General features: G+C 33.4%; 1 protein-coding gene across 1 annotated transcript; it reads right to left on the bottom strand.

Annotated features, from left to right (window-relative positions):
• Window positions 1-1373: 1373 nt before the first annotated feature.
• LOC121375306 (cyclin-G2-like) lies at window positions 1374-15837 on the bottom strand. Its single transcript, XM_041502689.1, has 9 exons — window positions 15740-15837; window positions 15195-15481; window positions 12132-12206; window positions 11524-11655; window positions 10416-10490; window positions 6907-7161; window positions 5414-5518; window positions 4546-4739; window positions 1374-2765 (listed from the first exon to the last, which is right to left on the bottom strand). Exons 2-8 carry the CDS (start codon window positions 15288-15290, stop codon window positions 4554-4556), a joined length of 924 nt encoding a protein of 307 aa, XP_041358623.1. The 5' UTR covers window positions 15291-15481; window positions 15740-15837; the 3' UTR covers window positions 1374-2765; window positions 4546-4553.
• Between the last annotated feature and the right edge of the window lie 172 nt (window positions 15838-16009).

Raw genomic sequence — 16009 nt, forward strand, 5'->3', positions numbered from 1 at the left:
GTGAGTTTGGAAATGCTGCCAAGTGTTTTTAAAAAGAAAAATGTTTTATGGGTATGTGGTACCCAAGCTAATGAACCAGGTTTGATGTTACCCAGAATTGCTGAACAACCTAATACGAAAGTGACTGACCATTTCTTGTGCTTCAAAGTCACCATGTTTTATCAATGGATAACCATGCATAACATCAGGCAATAAATGAACTAGATGATGATGTATGTGAAGATGATAGTGAGATGAAGCCGCCAGTGTACCTGCTAACTAATGAGGATATTAGTATGCATAGCACTGTGTACTCAATTTATATATTACCCTCAGTGGTTTTCGTGTTATGGAATTGTAAATAATTCATTCATTCATTATTAATTCGTAAATTGTTTGGTAATTGGGAGTTGTGAGTACTAATAGCTCTATAATGCAATGCTTACTCAGTGAGCAAGAATTCATCAATGGTATAGTATATATACACCTCATCTTGATTTATCATTTTTGACAAGTTACAATTTTAGGTTATATTTTGCTTTAGTATTCTTTAAAACATGTCTACTAAACTTATCAACCATTAAAATTTAATATTTAAGATAAAAAGTGTCTTTCCAACACAAATTAGTAGGTTTTTATGCCAAAAACACCATTTTTGTCAGACATCTTAACAGTTTGACAACCAATTATCTGACAGTATAACAAACCGTTTTGATGGAACTTATTGACTCCATAAACATCAGTTTTAACACCAAGATCACATTTCTAAGTGTTGTAGTTCTGAAGATGTACAATTTTATTGATGGACTGGTGGCCATTTTGGAAAATGACCACCATCTTGTTTGCACCAACATTAGAAAATGTCATCTTATATTTTCATGACCTCTGCACCCCAAAGATTAATTTCCACTATGGTGTCAAATGTTATACTTCCGGCCCTGGTACACATCACTTGAGGTGACTGCGTGGCACAATCAACCGACCTTGGTGGATCCATTCACCTGATTGGATTTTTCCCCATTCCAACCAGTACACCATAACTGGTCAAAGACTGTGATATGTGCTTTCCTGTCTGTGGGAAAGTGCATATAAAAAGATCTGTTGCTGCACTGGTAAAACTAGCAGGTTTCCTCTTTTGACTGTCAGAACTACCAAATGTTTGACATCCAATAGCAGATGATTAATTAATAAATGGCTTTAGTAGTGTCATTAAACAAAACAAACAAAATGTTCCCACATTTGTTTTTGTATTTCCTAACTCAAGGGAGATAACTGACGGATGGACAGACAAATGGATATATAGGGGACTAAAAAGAAGAAAACCATAGGACTTTAGTTTGAATACCATGCTAACATTCTGAGTAGTCCAACATAAGGGAGATAACAAAGCAACAGATATATTATCATGTTATTTTATTAATAATATATAAAACATGGTGTATTTTAAAAAGGTTAAAAGCCTTTTGAGACACGATACATACATTGTAACAGATTCAACTAGTAAACTAACAACTACCTGTTTTAATACTATGTCCATGTAATATTAATTAAATTAGGGTTATAAAAAAATACACAAATTAAATACTTTGCAGATTAACAACAATATTATAATTAAGTGAAATGTACTGAGTATACACATAATAATGTGGTTAATCCATGAACATGATGTTTAACATCAAGTTGTTATACAATAAAAATAAATGTATATATATGTAACATATTGCACAGAAATATCTCCTAAAACAATAGTGAATGTCACTTATAAATATAATTATGCACCTATTTTCATATTTTACTCACCAATAACAACTTGAAAATATGTAAAAAAAAAAAAAAAAAATTATGTCAAGTTAACCTAACAGTAGATCTTTACTTTATGTGGGCTTATTTTCAATTATAAATAGAATTATTTTAAATGTTTTGATTACCATTTTTACCTTCACCAAACTGTAAATATTAAATACAAAAAGGAATTGATCATTTTATTACCTCCTTCTTCTCACTAATCAAATAAAGCATTTAATTTTAGTTTTGGTTATTTTCCATTATACTTTATTAATCATTTCACCCATTTTATATTCGTATCAATATGAAGAGAACAAAAGCTACAAGAAAAAGGTTTCAACATGTTTCGCTTTAATGAATGATATTTAAGTTGTTATTATAGCAATATTTTGACAGACCAGAAGTAATTATGGCGAACTGGTCAGGTTTTTGCTGGTACTTATCCGTCAAGACTATTCAAAATTTTTAATTTCTGCTGAACTGAACAGAATTTATCCAACATATAAAAGCATGTCTCAAATATTACTAAAAGTCAAACTAGGTAAAAAGGGCTAGAATTAAAAAACAAAATAATTTCAATATTATTTTGGTTGATATTTTATGAAAAATAAAAATAGGTACATGCAAATATTTCACTGGAATTAAAACGCTGACATCAACTAAGAATAAATATGAATAGAACACAGTATAAGTATGACCTGAATTCAAGGTCACATCTAAAACAGGTTCTTTGTAAAACGCTGACATCAACTAAGAATAAATATGAATAGAACATAGAAGTATGACCTGAATTCAAGGTCATGTCTAAAACAGGTTCTTCGTTGGTGACAAACACTAAAAATAACGAGATCAACATAAAACAAATATCGAATACATGATTATCACAGCTATTTTGTTTGTTTTTGGAAGGAATTTGATTAATCCTAGTAAAACATGCACTTATAAACCACAGAGATGGCAGTTCAACAGACTTATCCAAACAGTTCTTGATGTTCTCGACTCTGAAAAAAACAAAAACCCATAAAAAATTCAAATAAAACATTTTTTTCTTACTGAAAATTGAGACAATGGTTAAATTTGAGCTAAAATGTAACAAGGAATTTCCTAATAAAGTAACTTTAATGCCTCGTACAAACATTAATCCCATAATGCTATACGCATTTCTGGTTCTTGGGTTTCATATTTTAAAAACAATAATGTAAGATTTACAAAAGAGTACTTCACGAGAACAGCCAATCGGTTGAATAGTAAACTGTTACAGGTTCTAAAAGTCACTTTACCAAGTATCGAAGAAACTGTTTTTGAATGAAATGAAATAAACTATTTTATTTCGCTTAAACTTACAGTATCAGCTGGAAATACTGTCATTAAAATACAAGTTCAATACAAGTTTAAGCTAAATGAATATGCTATTGAAATATAATTCACGTAACTGAACAATCGGTTACCTACATAAAAACCATGTGAACCGACATTTGGAAATATTGTTTCTTGGAATGCAGAACTCATCACACAAATATAATGATAATTATTCTTAACTATTTTAGTAACCGAAACAAGACCTCACAACTGAAATTTTGTCGGCAATATTTTATTAATATGGTTATCTAAATGCAACATTGGGTTTTAAGGGGTGGTTGGGGAGATTCAACACTGCAGTCTTTGTGCCAGAAAATAATCAGAGCTGGTACATAATAAAAATAAAACAGATCACAAATCCCCCTACGGGATGGTTATCGGTTTCAAATCTTTTAAAATTGGATACTGCATTTCATGTACTTTGATAAATTTCAAACAGCAGTCTTACTATATTATAATCTATATAAAAAATAGTTTAAAAAATTTCATTTAATTTCCAAGATTTTAGGGTACATACTTTGACTCTGTGTACCTTCTGGTAGAAACTCTAACTGGTACACATTTACATAATCACAAAGTAAAATACAGACCAGTGATCATCAACATAATAAAACAATTAGATTCTAAAACGAAATACTGTAAATCAGGAAATGTCAGCAAACAATTTTTTTTAGATATTTCATCACACTAAATTTAAAGACACACACAACGGACTGTTCTGAGAAGCTTTTATGCGATTGTTTTGTTGGTGATTAACTGAACACACATTAGCTACATGCTATTGATAAAATTAAAAATAGTAAATAAAATTGTTAGTTATTGTTTTTAGTGTTCGATGACAACCTCGCTAAGTTTTATGGCTCTAATATATCACTTATTTGTATTTTGCTAAAGTTTAACCCTTTCAGATTTGTTAACCCATTGTCTTCAAAGCGCCCCAGGAATTGATATATATGGCAGTTAAACAATGGAGAAATTTACAGATGGTTATTATTCATAGTAGAAGACTGACCAGTTCAAGCATATTTGTAAACATAAATCAATTTTCTATGAGAAGTAGCTCATTATTATACATATATATACAGGTATATTAAAAAAAATCACTAGTTATAAAACTGTATCAAATTTCTATGAAAATGTGTAAATGAATAAACCCATTTAGAAAATCTCTCCGACCACGTACAAATCTCGAAAGTAGTATGTCATCTTGAATTTGTGATAGTATTTCAGCTAGTGGAACAGTTATACCAAATGGGCTGAAAAGTTCCGAATAAATGAGCACATTCTCAAAGCAAACCATGTAAAACAACAGGATTTCCCATGCTTTAGTCTGAATGGTGATTTTATTTTTTAAAGGGATTGTCGGAAAGGGTTAAGATCATTAATGTTTAACTATTTACAGTATTGCAAACCAATGCTTACAAATGAGACTAGACTGCTTGGCAATCCTCGATAATAACAGGAAGTTCTGATTCTCCTTCTGAACTAGGTCTGCAGCGTCTCTTTACAAAGGGAAACACGTGAGACAAACGTTGAGTATTCAGTTTTTCTTGTCTTCGTTCACTAAGGTATTTGAGCAGAAGTTGGTTGCATTCGAAAATCTCTGAATCATAAATCTATAAAAGACAAAAAAATAAAGAAAAAAATATTGGTTTATAACAAAATGAAAACAAAAACATTGTAATTATACCAGTACATGTGTATACACTGTAGTTATATATTTTTATTAAAAGTTTAAAATATCATAAAACGTGAAAAATCATGGAACATTTTGTTTTCAAAATCTTGATTGGCGATAATTCTAGTCAACTGAAAATTGATTAGCAACTACTGTTTAATGTTTTAAAATTGTGTAGCAATCTCTGAAACTTGTGTAGTGAATCATGACCCAATACTGAACTTGTTCCCTGTAAATTACTATCCTATATAGATAATTAATTAGTTAGAATTCTCCCCATTTTGTCCAGACAAAAACACCCCTAGAATGTAAGCATGTTTCCTATATCAACTTCGCTGAGATATCCAAGGACAAAAAGCATGTAACTTTTTTTTACTGTCTGCCAATTTGCTTTAAATGGAATACATTTCTAGAGAGGTGTAAGCCTCTAAGCTAATTACGTAGTTAATTTGTGATGTCGTGATCATTAGTGATTGCTTTAACTGTGTTGAATAACCATCAAATTAAAAAAAAAAGTCAATCTTTCTAACATGAAATCATCCCTCAAGTTTTACAATAAAATGCAACGAACTCAAGTCAATACGTACACTTTGATTCAGTTTCAATACTAACCTGACAAATCCGCTGGACGTATAAAAGAAATGTTCTACACTGTGGCAGGAGCAATTGCTTTTCCTTTAAATGGGAGTGAACAATACACCATGCAACTGTTGATGGCTAAATACAAAAGAGAAAAAAACACCACTGTGATCATCAAATGAAATACTGTATTGGCAAACACATACCGATTAATGCAGACTCCAAGAAAACTAAGATCTAAATCTAATTTCGACTGAATTTAGCAGAACATATTTAGGGGAATAAGTAATGATTCAACTTACTTATATATGAACAATACTTCGTGCATTTTTATTATGCATTTCTCTTTCCTTTGTAAATATACACTAAATTAACAACGGGAATTAACACATGTACATGTCAGTGATCTTTACTAAATTTATTACAAATAGTTGCCTTAGTTTGCAGAAGGTAAATGTGTAGCTTTCTTTTTTTGAACAAAATTTCAGATGTTTATTATAACCCACACATTTTACACCGAAGTTTTCATATCGGGGTTTGAAATAGTGGATGCGAAAAGTTAAAAGCAGTCCATTTCTTAGACTTGGCAGTTGAATGAGAAATTCATCTCCTAAAACATCACAGGTCATTTTTCACGAGAGAGAGAGAGAGAGAGAGAGAGAGAGAGAGAGAGAGAGAGAGAGAGAGAGAGAGAGAGAGAGAGAGAGGGAGGGAGAGAGAGGGAGGAGAGAGACGGGAGGAGAGAGCGGAGGAGGGAGAGGAGAGAGGAGGGAGAGAGAGAGAGAGAGGGAGGGGAGAGAGGGAGAGAAAGAGATGGAGAGATGTTATGTATGATTATCTCATCTGCTATTTAGCTCAAGGTTCTGTTATAATTTAATTCCTATAATGCTCTAAAATACATCTGAGGTCCAAATTTTTAAAACACTATCCCAAATCAAGGGTTTCTAGAATTTTTTTTAAATCCACTAACCATGGGATCAGTGATTTAAAACATTTACTAGCCACGATTTAAAATTCACTAGCCCTATTTCTATTTAAATTGATACAATTTTATTAAATAATATTATCAGATATGTCATCTAAACAGGGAGATAAAGTTTAAACACTAACATTAGGGGGGGTGTTGGGATGGGGGCAGAGTATTCATATTTGCAAAATATACTTAACTGCAACATTTGACCAAAACATTTCACTAGCCATCGGGCATGGCAATAGTAGTTATTTACTAGACCAACATTGAATATCACTAGCCATGGGAGTGGGGCTACTATAATGTGGAAGCCCTGTCTGGCATGGCAATAGTAGTTATTTACTAGCCCAACATTGATATCACTAGCCACGGGAGTGGGGCTACTATAATCTGGAAGCCCTGCCAAACTCTTCCCTTACCCCGTGTTGTCTTATTTTCAGCAGGCTATCTGTTTTTCTTATCAGGACATATTTATTTTGACCTGCTATTTAAAAAACTCAAATAACAGCAGGCCATATAATACTTCCTATTTCGCGCCCTGCATGTAGGTTTGTACCTTGAAGACTGTACTTGATTCCACCCTGATAGAATTTTCAGCTAAGACGAGCATAGTCTCAAGACAACAGCTGGACTCAAACATGGGAAGACATTTGACAAACAGTTCATGGAAGAGCCTGATGAAACAGAGACAGGTTGTCTTGGAAACATCCCATTTAATTTTCTGAAGAATGACTCTTTCCATTCTGCAGAGGTCAGAGGAACGCCATTTGTTGCCATGGAGATGAGCAAGATCTGCTGTTGTAGGAAGTTCCTGAAAAAAAGTAAGAATACATTGAAAATGGTTTAGCATATTTAAACCTTGCCGTGAAAAAACATTGAGGGGGAGTGATTAATTTATCCTGGCGTCATATGTTTTCGATACGATAAGCAAAAAATTAAACTATAATAAAAACAATACTTCGTACATACAATAATATTTTACCTTTCTCAAGTCACATTAGTTTATTGTGATAAAAAGTGATAATTTCCCATGAACGCCAAGTTTTCCTCCATAAACTCTAGCTGCTGAGTCGTACAGGTGTTACCGCTATATTTTTACAAACGTCATATGTTTTTGATACTTTCATTGGCTGTCTATTTTTGTCCTTGTTATGGCAGTGAAGGGTCTATACTCCGTTTAATAATTTACATCAAAATCTTCATTTGAAAATAAAATCATAAAATGTTTGTAACTTGTAAAAAATATTGAATAATCTTCAGACCAATAGACAATGTTCACTTAAAACATATTTACATTATGTTTTTGTCATAGGTTAATGTCTAATCCTCTTGTTATACGTATCAATGACACCAAAATTCAGATTGTCAACTTAAGTACTCTAACAGAGATACAGAACTATATATTTTCAAAAAATCTAATTCCACTAAACCACCTTTGTTTGTAGTAAATGTAAATGTACATGTAAACATGCCCCCAGCAGAAATTATCTAAAAGAACTTTGCTGTGAATGACATAAGAGGTAACCCAATCAGCCTTCCATAAATTTTATTGTTCAGTGTAATGATCATGTAGTATATCCTCTAACTTTGGCAGGTCAGATGTCAGTGTTGCAGACGATAACTTTGCAGGGATTTGTAATACCTGGATTTCGCTATGTGAGGCATTTCATTAGTACCAAAATATTGCATTACGAAAAACCGATAACATGCACACTATATATGGTATTATAATTAAAACATAAAGTTGGCAGCTTGACTTGAAGCATTTTTAATATTGTGAGGAAAAAAGACACTTCGTTGTTTATGTTCAGACTAATAGTGACGTAATATCTCGCGATACATGCAGTTATAAAGAAAGTATCGAAAACATATGTCGATTGAAATTGTATGACGGTACGATAATATATAATCATACTGAGCATTGCTATTTAATTATTTTGTAATACTTTTAAAATTCACATGTTAAATGGAGCTAAACATTACTCCTTTAACTAGACTCAAGGGACTGATGGGGAAACAAGAGTGATAGCTCCCTTTAAACAGTGAGGTCTGCATATATCAGTTACCTGAATAAATATTTGGTCATATAAGAGTTTTAAATCTTCCTTATTTGGATACAGCAAGGTGAGGTATTGTCTGAATACAATGCATTTCAGTTTGGGATATGGAGACCAACTGATCCCTCCCCATCTAATAGATTAATAGAATCTGTCTCCATTATGAGCAATCTAATTAAAATTAGCTCCATTATTACATGTGGATCTAACAGCAGCCAGTTGGAGCTCATGTCCACCAATCAAAACCTTACTTGCAGAATCATGCTAGTGATTTAAAAATAATTTGAAAACATTCCGAATTATCCTGAGGGTATACGACATGTTTCGTGTGAATTACGAATGCCTTATTTAGACCAGTAGAACTAATTTTAATCAGATTGCTAACAAAACTGCGTAGTCTCCAATGTCCAAGTAACATTTCGTCTGTAAATAATAATTTAAATATTGACCAATCACACTTCGCCTTTTATAACGTTATTTGGGAGTATACAAATTCTAAAAATATCAGGCGAGTCTATTTTAGTGGCCACAGTACAGCGAACCATACCAATACGTACGGGATGGGTTATCAGTCTTCAATTTTACATTACAAATTATTTATTTTATGAAATAAAACATGTTTTAAGGCACTCGTAATTCACACAAAACATATATACCCTCAGGATAATTCGGGATATTTTCAAATTATTTTTAAATCACTGGCATGATTCTGCAAGTAAGGTTTTGATTGGTGGACATGAGCTCCAACTGGCTGCTGTTAGATCCACATGTAATACTAATAGTGCAGCTAATTTTAATTAGATTGCATTATGAGGTACATGTATAGATAAGACAGATCCAACCCAAAAACTTTTTTGCTTTTCGCAGGCTGTTAATCCGAGCTCTGTATTAGCTGTTGGGTAACAAAATAAGCATCTCTTTTTGGGTTTAAAAAAAATACAAAGTTCTGATAGTGTAACATTCATGACTATTTGTTTATTTTTAAAATCTTAATTGTCTGGGAAATGCAGCTAAATACAAAGAAATTGCCATGACGAAATGGCCAACTGACAGCAAATTTAAGCAGCAAATAAACACGACAGAAATATTATTTTGCTGTATATAGTAATATTTCAAATGTGCAAAATTTCAAGGGGCAATAAAACTCAAAGAACAGAAATAAAAAAAATGTCTACTTGTAAGCAACACTAAGTCTAAAGACCACTCCCGGGTCTCCCTCTTAACTTAATTTTTCTGTTAACCCTCACCTCACCGTGACTTGATTTCACCAACAATATATATATATTTTTCTTGATTAATAAATACAAGGTTATTCACACACACACACATGCATGCAAACAGACATAGGCTTGAATTTAGCAAATAAGAGGGCAAGGCCATTTAGCCTTGACCAATGTAGATTTTTAAAAGGCATTATGGCCAAAAGACAAATTTCAACAAGTGTATTAATATAACACAACAGCACTCATTCAAATAAATAAGTGTTTCATGTTTTTGTAATAAAACAACTTTTGAGAAGACGCATTTGTGTATGATCACCATTTAGTAACATTCAAAATAAGGCACTGCCAGTTTGGCCATAAGATTGCCATTAAATTTTAGTCCTGCACTCACACACACTCTCACCAGCACCACCACAAAAGTTCCACTGGTGTCGCCTCCAACTCAGGGCTCACACTGTTCATTACCAAATTAGACCAAAAAAATATCCTTTAACATTTTAATAATTTTCAATGAAATATTCTAAATATCTGAAAATTGGCTAAACCAAAATTCGTTGCAGCATGAGCCCTTCCAACTGACTGCAATTTAATTATATGTCATTTACCATTGTTAAGTTTGAGGCATGCATACACAGTATCTCACCGTACAACTTTGTTGAAGCATGACAAAAAATATTTAAACTCCTCATAGATCATTTAAGAAATCAACAGCATGGAAATATGTGGATTATGTATGGATGTGAAAGTACCAGTACTTGTTCTGCAGCTTAGTAAAATGTATGTACCTCATCTTCTTGGTGTATTTTACTTGCAATAAAATAGCAGGCGGAAGCAATGCAGCTCAAATATTTTTCTTTAATCTGAAACGAACAAATATATTTATCGTAAACAATACATTTTGGTCTTGACTATGAACAGTGGTGACATGCTAAATAAAAAGCAACATTAATCCTGAACAACAATAAATCAAATTAATCACCAAGAGAGATTTTGGTCATCACCTAATTAATACCTTCCGACTAAGCTTCAGTCTTCAAATTTCAGGATGGCAACCAGCAGTGCCGGCAAAAAAAAATTCCAAAGGCATTTTAATTAGTATTTGGTTTACCTACATGTACGTTTTTGTACATGTAGCAAATGCACTTCTTTGTTATATGACAAATATTTTCCTAGTGGAAGCTAAACAGGATACCAGTGTTCAAGATTAACAGTATCCTGATATCCCGGGGATACCAGATTTTTATTTTGGATATCAGAATTCAAGAACCCAGTATCCCGCTGGGATACCATAATTATAGGCTAATGTTGTTGGGGTTTTTTAATCCTGAGATTTTATTTTTCGTTAAAACAATGCAAGTTGTCGTTTACCAGTGAAGTTAAGTAACAGTATTTTCGAGCTCGTATCCAGTCTAATGCTATGCCGTAACAATATTTCCCCCAACTTGTACCCAATATAATGCTACACTGAAGCAATAGACTGGGAACAACTACGTCGTTATTGTTTTTGTTGGATTTTCCTCCCTTCAAATTTTATTTGAGATACTGATTCCACGTTTGTAGAAAATGTCTACAGGTAGGTTTATCATTAGTAATGTCGAGAACACTTATAGATTACTGCTAAATACTAATTTATGTCAGTATTACACAAAACTAGATGAAGCAAATCTGTTTGCTAATTCTGTTTGATTGTGAATTCTGCGTTTTCAAATGCGATATCAAAGTAGCAATAGGCAGGGAATGAGAACAGTGTCATTCAAGTTTGTTACAATGTTATTTACGAATTTCATTTAAGTGGGATACTCAATTCTCAGGTGGGATACTAGATTTTGAAATGTTAGTATCCAGCTGGGATACTTCCCAAAACCTTTAATCTCGAACACTGATGATACATACCTTGACAACAATCAAAAACTTGTCAAGAACATTAGCAGCAACTGCAAAGGTGTCTGGCAGGGTTCCGAAAAACAAATGTAAACATCTAATCAAAGTAAGTGCTTTGGATCGCAAGTGGAGATTGTCTTCATCCTGAAATAATAAGTTATACAGTCAATATTGCCCAAATGGACACCTGTAATCAGTGGACATTTACTTTCCTAAAAAAAAAATGGTTTCTCTTATAATGCCTTTACCTGTTTAATCTACATGTAAACTGAATTTAACAAATCGTGAAATAGGCCTACCCACTATACAGGTAGATATAATTTTGTACCACAAATTGTTTTGACTGTTCTGCAAATGAATTATCAAACTTTACACAACATTATCAAAGTACCAGAAATTAAAACAAAAATACTTTTGATGGAAAGCTAGCTTTAATATGCAACTTTGATAGAGCCCCTTTAAAACATTTAACCAAGAACATTTTCCTACATTGAACTCCCAATATCACTGAGTTGACTAGCGCTTTTCCAGACGGTAAGTTCAAAATACTGCTTTGCATTTTTAGACTGCAAACCCTAAGAAATATGTCTAATAAAACAAACATGCACTATTGAACTTACCAAATGTAATACTGAAGAATTATTGGGTATAATGCTTCCAGTCGCAATAATTAATTTTTCAATATCTTCAGGAATCTGAATAAGAAAACCCATTATCACAGCATTAGTTGTTTTTTTTGTTTTTTAAATACATGACTTACTTTTTAAAAAAAGGTGTATATATATGTGTAAAGACCAATTCTTGTCACGGCTGTATTATATGCTAGTGAAAATTAAACTTGGGGTGCACATACATGTAGTTGGGGTCGAAATTTTAACAGGTACAGGCTTTTCAACATTACTAATAATTCAAATCCTTATATTTCTAGGAGATAATATAACTAAAGTGGATTGGTTGGTGCAAACTGATTATATGATGAAACTCAAACTGATTCGCAACACAAGCTTAATATACAGTCAAGCCTGTCTTAAGCGGTCACACAAGGGAGTAGATAAAAGTGGCCGCTTAAGACAGGTGGCTGCTGAGTACAGGTTGCCACATACATAGTCTTTAAAACATTTGTTGTTGTTTCTTGTTTTACCGTATGTACTGCTAATCAACGGATGTATGCTTCACAGTTGACTATAAATCAACTTTTGATATTAAATTAACCGTTCTCAACAAGTTTGTTTTCTTTATCCATTTAATTATTTAATTCCTACTAGTAGTTCATGCACTGTATTGTCATAGCAAGTGAATATACAAATGTCAAGCGTAGCCTGCCCAGAGGCAATTAGATGCATTCCAGAGTCATACTTTCTTAAATGGTACACAGTAGTGATGTCGGGACTGAATGGGTACTAGTATTCCTGAAGGTGTGAAGATTGGTTATTTGCTGCACTTTATCGCTGTTGTTAAAATACACCTTTTATATAATAGTAAAACTTTACTGTGGCTGCTTAATACAGGTATTTCAGCGATTTGGGATCCGATTTAGGTGGCCGCTAGCCGCATTAGACAGGTGACCACTTATTACAGGTGGCCGTCAGGACAGGTTTGACTGTACATGTAGTTTACGGATGTGATGTAGAGAACACTTGCATAACTGAACAGTTAGTGTTTAAAATGACACATTTAATTAAAGACGTTTTAATACACAAACATTTAATATGGTGGCTTTGATGCATTTACTATTTAAATATTTAGCAATGTACATGTATATTGGTGTAAAAATGTATCAACCTATAGATGTGTAGGGCTTGAATTTAAGAATTTGTCTCCCACACCAATTTTTAAAAGACTTGCAATAGGTGAAGCAATTTTGAGCCTGCCTACAGCAATTTTTTAAAAAGTGACATTTGCAGTAAATAAACATGACTGAAAGGTTACTTTGCTGTATGTAGACGTAAATATGCAAATGTTAAATACTGGCAAATAACAGCCAGGAGTATACATTTTGTCATTTTTGAGGAGCATTACCGACGGCACAAAAGATGGTGCTGCTCTCTACCTACGGCAATTTATATCTCAATGACAGAAATTGCTGCCGTCAAGTCCGAGCCCTGGATTGGATGTGACGTGTGTGTGTGCATGTGATATAAAACATGTACATGTATATGTACATACTATATGTGTTCAGATGAAAATTGTAGCAGTGCTACAAAGTACTGAATCACTGAATGTCAAACACAACTTAAATGTGTGTTTTTTTATTTAGCAGGGTATTACAAATCTATACATAGTCGAACTTAATAAATGTTACTTGGAATTTCTAAAAATTATTGGTGCAAGATCAGGCAATGAAATAAGAACTTTAAGAGTCCATATACAGGTTACCACAAACTTGGGGCCTGTATATGACACATTCAACTTTACTAACTTTACATTCTGGGCCCGTGCTTATAAAACTTTTAAGAGTCCAGACTCAATCTCAAATGATGCCACACACATGCAATTTGTATGGCGTTGTCATGACATTAATGTATAAATTAGTGTCTCAGACTAATTATTAGTCTCGAGTCTAGACACAAAAAGTTTTATAAGCATCAGGCTTGGTGTCTTAACCTTTATTTTTTTTTTAAAGTGTGGGGAACTAATTTATATACCATTCTCAACTTTCATAACATGTGGTAACCTCTTGTTTAAAACCGGACCGACTGTTCTCGACTTATTTTAATGCCAAATTAAATCTGATGTACTTTTTTGTGTGGAAGATTGATATAATTTGCCCATACTTTGGGAGCGGGTGTAAAAAAAAAAATCCCTGATTGTGTGCACACTTTATGGATGGCCGCTACGTTGAAAACTTGTAAATTACAAGTACCCGGTAGTGCACTTTCCGTATCCACCCACCTCCACTGTTTTCTTCTCTTTCTCCAATGTATTTTCCAGAAAAGTATGACCCACCCCTAAAAGCTTCACTCGTCAGTCTAGACCTCCCTTGCACACGCATATGTGCTAGTTCTAAATATAACCATATTTTTACTTTCCCTTCAGTAACAAGGTACATTTCTTCCAATGGAAACTTTGCTTGCCACCGTCTAGACCCCTTACATGCATAAATTGCTACACATGGCACATGTGCAGAGGGAGGGTTTTGGGGATTGAAACGTCCACCCCCAAACAAATTTTCTTATTTTTTTTGTTAAGACTTCCGAACATTCTAGCATGTATGCTAATATTATCACTAACCTTAACCCTAAACCTGAATAAACTGAATGCTGGAACATTAGAGTCTTGCCATTTTTTTACCCCAATGTATTTTCATGGCCGAATAGGCCTATGACAATCAGTAGGAAACAATTTTTCATACTACAGAATTTCGTACTCAAACTGAAATTATTAGTCCAAACGGACGTAGAAAGAAAGTGTGATAAATATTGATTTAATGTGCGCCCTGCACTATGGAATTATTTACAAAAAAAACACCTATAAAAACCTCGCTCACCAGTACAGACCCCCCCCCCCCCCCATGCTAGGATACATGTATTGTAACTATTATATTAACAATAACATGTATTGTTTTTATTTTTTCTTGATGTTGATATTATTATTATTATTATTATTATTCATGTCTGTATAATTCATATACGGAGGAAACAATAAATGTTTCAATTTCCCTGTGGTAACAACTAAGAACATACCAGCAATGGCTTTTGTATCGTCCTTTCATCTGCAGACGACAAAGCAGACGTAAAATGTTCATGTTCAGAATTTTGCGAAAACTTGTGGACAACCATGATGGACTCCGTGCAATGTCTGGATTGAACTTGACAAGTTAGGATCTTGCCGTATTCTGTGCGCTTTGTATTATGCAACGGTCAAATTAAACAACACTTCAGAATATTATGCACAGCTGATTGTTTGACAGATCGACTTCGAATCTTGGCGGCCAGCCAGAACTTACATTCTAGCCACTCGTTGGAAGAATCTACAAAGAAAGATATTGATTAGTCAACAAAAATACCCTTCACATAGGCGTTAACAGTGTGACGAGACCGTCCATTGGTCAACTGTCTTAAACTTTGTCTCGCGATCTGTGATTGGTCAAGACTTGCTATTATTATAATTAGGTAAAATAAACAAATACATGCCATTTTTATATTACTACATTTTACACAATATCATAAAATGGCATAAATGCACCTGATATACTTCTGAAACATAATAAAAAATGCGACTGCACTACCGTAATCTAGTTGAATCTGACGAAATTAGCTGCAACGGGCACCTGCGGTAAGAAAGAAAACTAGACCATCTCATATAGCTGTCATTAAAATGGTATCGTCCACCAACGTACCATTGTAATCGTGCGCATATGCAATATAATCCTTCAAATAAAATGAAGGTAACTAAACTACAACATATATGTAAAAAATCATGTGAGCAGCAAGACAATATACACTAATTTCCCCACCATTTTGACATACCAACAACAGAATTAAATAATATTAGAGGA

The sequence above is a fragment of the Gigantopelta aegis genome, chromosome 6 (assembly GCF_016097555.1).
Source record: "Gigantopelta aegis isolate Gae_Host chromosome 6, Gae_host_genome, whole genome shotgun sequence".
NCBI classification, from domain to species: domain Eukaryota; kingdom Metazoa; phylum Mollusca; class Gastropoda; order Neomphalida; family Peltospiridae; genus Gigantopelta; species Gigantopelta aegis.